At 38.4% G+C, this 5000-nt stretch overlaps 1 protein-coding gene across 4 annotated transcripts in view; it reads right to left on the reverse strand.

Moving 5' to 3' along the window:
* Positions 1 to 5000, reverse strand: part of mdn1 (midasin AAA ATPase 1) — a 260821-nt gene that overhangs the window by 64794 nt on the left and 191027 nt on the right. For all 4 annotated transcript variants that reach the window (XR_013289379.1, XM_077552191.1, XM_077552190.1 and 1 more), the window contains exons 69-76: positions 3523 to 3650; positions 3276 to 3428; positions 2695 to 2804; positions 2517 to 2590; positions 2233 to 2416; positions 2008 to 2152; positions 702 to 848; positions 503 to 629 (exon numbers count right to left, since the gene is read on the reverse strand). Coding sequence is in view for 3 of the 4 variants with exons in the window: in XM_077552191.1 (XP_077408317.1) it covers positions 503 to 629; positions 702 to 848; positions 2008 to 2152; positions 2233 to 2416; positions 2517 to 2590; positions 2695 to 2804; positions 3276 to 3428; positions 3523 to 3650 (1068 nt within the window). In the remaining variant the exon portion in view is untranslated. The remainder of the gene's footprint in view (positions 1 to 502; positions 630 to 701; positions 849 to 2007; positions 2153 to 2232; positions 2417 to 2516; positions 2591 to 2694; positions 2805 to 3275; positions 3429 to 3522; positions 3651 to 5000) is intronic.

The following is a 5000-nucleotide window of genomic DNA, read 5'->3' on the forward strand; positions in this document are numbered from 1 at the left end:
AATATTTACTAGCCAATTTGGCTGGTAATGCAAGAGGCATTCGCTTCTGTCAGTACCTCACACCTTATGTTTTGTTCTCTGTCATCTGCACTTCGGCAGGACTCTTACACATCCAATGAATACTGCCACAATGCTACATAATGGCATTTAATATTCCCATTGGCTACGTGACTGCAGGTATTTTGCGCTATTGGCTGGAGTGCAACCAACATAGCGGCAATGAGCCAATGAGCAGCAATCCGCCAGTAAACGAAGAAGAAAACCATGAAAGTGCCCGAAGTCATCAGGAGAGCAAGGATTAAAAATATCAACACAGGGGAGGGTATTTAATACGATACATAACATGCTGCCATAGAAATACTGTTACTTTGCACTACTTCAAAAAATAATAATCTGGGAAAATATTCACTGGGGAAAAAAATTGGCTGGTGGAAATTATGTTTGGCTATTAACTTTGGAGAATCAAATCTTATTTTAGAAAGGAATAGGTGAAGAAGCTTACGTGGCATCAGTAGACTCAGGGTTCATGGCAGTGGCAAGAGCCATGTTCATATCCAGTGGCTGTATACAGAGGGTTTCCTCCTGGTCAGCTGTCTTGCTCCAAATCAACCCTTTACGGTATGACAGACCTTTTGGGGACATAAGGGAAAGAAAATATCAGTGTTTGAGACTATCATACTTGACGTGAAAGTTAAACAAACCTATTTCTGTGAGTATTTTGAACAGGCCAGACAGAGCTCTTTGCTTCTGCTGCAGGATGTGTTTCACCTGAGCTGTCTGTTTCTCTTTTTCCACTGACAAGTCAATGGTGAGACCCTGCAGGTCATTCAGATTTCTGAGAACTTCACCTAACAGGAAGAAAAACACAAAAAATAGTTTTGGATTTTGGATATAGCCTAATAATTTTTTGGGACAAATAAATGACATATTCATCACAGACAAAATCTAGATAGAACTGAAAAAAAAATCTACATTTTGATGGGACTACAACACAATTTTTTTTCTGGGTTCTATTGAGACATATTTTGATCACCTTTTAGGCTTAAGTCTTTCCCCACTCCAGTGGATTACTTGTGTACTGTAGTTTGCAGTTTTTTGTTTTTTTTTAGTGCTGTCAACGTTAAAGCGTAAACTAATTGATTAATCAACAAAAAATTATCGCATTAATCATGTAGTAATCACACTATTAAATTTGACCGTAGATGATCCTTTAGCTTGACAGTGGATGGTTATGTTAAAAGTAGCACAGCTTGTGTTTGAGCAATAAACATAACTACATGCATTAAAGTAAAAACATTTACCGGTAATACATTTTTGCGTGTGGCATTAAGAATATTTGTCCATGTCAAATTATTGGGGTCATTTTTTTTTCATTTTAAATGATGCAAGTAATTAACTGATTAGAAAAAGAGTATCTACAATGTACACCTGTTTTTTTTTAAAGAAAAATGCAAACTGCGAAGGCCATCCATGTGTATCTTTACTTCCATCCCTTCTTCCTCCCTGCACGAGCTCGCTTAAGGAAAAAAAAAAGTTATTATAAAAGCAATTAACTTCAGAGGTCACTCATTAAAAATCAACGGATGGGTTATAGGCTCATGCCTAGAACTTGCTACTCTAGCCACCAATTAAAGCTAAACGAACCAAAATGAGTATGGCTGCTGTGGATCAAAAAACAGTCCGATTCCAAGTTTCTTATTGTCTATTTATTTGGTTCTGCTAAAGCTAATGCAGTTGACCAGTTTGCTATAAATCCTTATCAACTGTCAGAGAGTAGTTTATATTGTTCTATGAATTTAGCTAGTTAATTATTGCAGAATTTTCCAAGAATGTTTGGGAATTGTGTAAGAGGGGAAAAGGGCCTATAGTTTGTAAAGTTGTCACCAGTTTTGTAGATCGGGATGACTTTTGCAGTTTTCACTTTATTTGGAAATTGCCCAGCTTGAAATGATAAGGATGATGGAGGATATATCAAAATGCCTTTGATCAGAAATCCATGTAGATTACCAATGAAGAAGTCCAGATCTTCAGTCAGTTCCATTGCTGGGTGTTTCTTTAGGTGTTGGACACATATTTTCTTCATCTTTCTGGTTAGAACAGGCAGACGTCTTTGCAGTGATTCCAACTCGACTCCCTCATCTTGTCTCTCGTTCTGAAATCACCAGATCACCATCAAACAACTGATAAGACCGTTTCATTTGAGATGTTTGAGAGCTAAGATAAGACCCAAACCTGCTGCTTTCCGTTCTTTCTTAGCAGGGCTTTCTTGAGTGCCTGATGAATTCGGTGAATGGGTGTTTCCTCTGGATGTATATCAGTATTAACGAGGGAGGCGCTGTTTTTCTGTTCTACCAGAACAGTAACAAAGGGGCCATTCAGAATCTCCTCAAACTTCTTGACAAACTTGAAGAGGGTCCTAGACAGAAAAGTAGTTGGAAATAATTTTTAATTTACATTTTAAATAATTGCTGGAAACACACTGTGGATAGTGGCACAAATTTGAACTAATATCCTACCGATGTGTCTTTTCCACTGACTGTTTGATGGACCAGAAACTAACATCATTCCACTTGGAGATCTTGACAAAATCCTGAGGCAAATTAAATTAATTCATTAGTGAGTTACTTTAATTTGTCATGATTTAATTATTATTATACTACGAGTTCGATATCTTATATATTAAATATTGTGTACCTTAAGATCCTTCTCAATTGGCTGTCTGAGCTGTCTGATTTTGTTTTGAATACAGTCTGAAAATTGACTGTAGTATTTGTGCAGGTTCCACAGAAGATTAGACAATGTATCTGTAAGATAAAGCAAATATTAATGCTGTTTATTATGTTTCCAACCTGAAACAGTCAAATAAAACAGGTGATAAAAGGTGCTTTAAATAATAAATACATAAATCATAATAATCCAGGGTGAAAAACATCTTTGGAGTGTTCAGGTTTGGGGTACCGTAATTTAAGGACTACAAGCCACTGCTCCTTTAGCATTGTCCTTTTCAAATAAATAAATTCAAATTAAAAAAGTACTATAAAACAGCATTTCTGTTTCTATTAAGTTGGTGGCTGCTGCTTTGAGCCAGCAAAAAAACAACAACTTCGCACTGAGCGCGCCATTCCAGGCTCCGGGAACCAATTACTTCTACTTAATTTGGCAAACCGCCACCCAAAAAAGCTTAACATACAGTAGAACCCTGGTCTGTAAACTTCTGACCATAACTGTGTGCGCAATATGTAAGCATTCTGTCACAAAGAGAAGTGCAAGCTGACCTTGTCCAGGCTGAGTAGAGAGCAGAAGTAGATGACAGTGAAAGCTGAGTAACATGGCTAAGCGGGTATGGAACTCGCCAAGGCTAGAACCCTCCATGAAGGCCTGGAGTGTGGACGACAACGAGGACAAGGACAAACCTCCCACCTCTTCGCCTAGACAGGGCAGGGCAGTAATCATTAGGTTGTATTGATCATCTTATTTTCCTGTTAATAAAACGGCAAACACTTACAGCTGGTGTGTGCATACCTGTATTAGCATTCTTCTTCTTCTGATCATCCAGATATTTTGTCAAGAGCTGGTAAATTGAGAACCAGTGCTTCGTGGATTTCTCAGTATGCCGTTCCACAGCATTGTCCAGACTGCTTGACCAACAGCTGCCACAGAAGAATGTATTTATGTCTACTATTACTATACTAATATTTACACTACAGATGCAACAAATAAACAAGCAAATTCATACTTTGTTTAACGACATATTACTAAACTGCAATTGCAGGCAAATCTGATTACTCCTCAAATCTGAAAACGCGTTTAAAGCAATAAAAAGTTGAGTCTACAACGTTTAGTTTAGGTGTGAGAGCCAAAATGAACTTTTTATGGCTTTAAATGCGTTTTCAGCCTGATTGTGCACTTTAGGTGAAAATGTCAAAATCTTCAAAATGAGCATAAGCACAATGAAATTAATGCTGGAATCATCTTCAGGATGCTAGAATACACTAAATACAGCAAAAAATTTGAGTCTACAACGTTTAGTTTAGTTGTGAGAGCCAAAATTAACTTTTTATTGCTTTAAACGCGTTTTCAGCCCCTGATTGTACACTTAAGGTGAAAATGTCAAAATCTTCAAAATGAGCATAAGCACAATGAAATTAATGCTGGAATCATCTTCAGGATGCTAGAATACACTAAATACAGCAAAAAATTTGAGTCTACAACGTTTAGTTTAGGTGTGAGAGCCAAAATGAACTTTTTATTGCTTTAAACGCGTTGAGCAAATTTTTAGGGCTGACTGTCCAGACTGTTTTTTGGAAAGTGTCCAAATCTGACCTGGCCCTGTTCAGACTGTGCCACATTATTGACCCATCTGAAAGGTTGCTGTATAGCAACGGCGTCGAACGGAGGAGGCACCCAGCACGTGTAGTGTTTGCCGCTTTGTATTTGTATTTTGTATTATATTTGTATTTGTGTTTGCAAGCGTGTTAAGCGTTTTTCTTTTATTTTTCTTTATTTAATTCATTCATCTCTTTCTTAACTACCATATATCTATGGCTATGACCGGGCACTATTCTGCTATTACCCGTTGCGCATGTGAAGATCTGGAGTAGCGAGATGGCTTCAGCACAAGTAACGTAAATGGTCACGCGATTGACTGCCGAGCATGCGAGGAAACAGCCAGGCAGCGAACCGATTGGATATAGCCAGCGCGGGCGCATTGGTTTTGCACGCGTAGAGTGAAGTCAGGACAGTCAAATTCCGTTCTGAGTGTTTCGAGCTGATCCGACTGAGACGCATCCTGTCCAAATCGGATACGAAACTACCTCCCGCATGTGGTTTCAAACCGTCCCGCAAAAATAGGATTTCATGTGCTTTGTGACTGTTCAGATTACAAAAGAACCATCCACATTCAATCTGGATGGGCTAAAAATCGGATTTGGGCTGCCAGTCTAAAGAAAGACCAAATGGTATGCAAGATCAAGACACCAGCGTTACTACATGCAAGTTGG

This window comes from Vanacampus margaritifer, chromosome 19 (genome assembly GCF_051991255.1).
Source record: "Vanacampus margaritifer isolate UIUO_Vmar chromosome 19, RoL_Vmar_1.0, whole genome shotgun sequence".
In the NCBI taxonomy this organism is placed as follows: Eukaryota; Metazoa; Chordata; class Actinopteri; order Syngnathiformes; family Syngnathidae; genus Vanacampus; species Vanacampus margaritifer.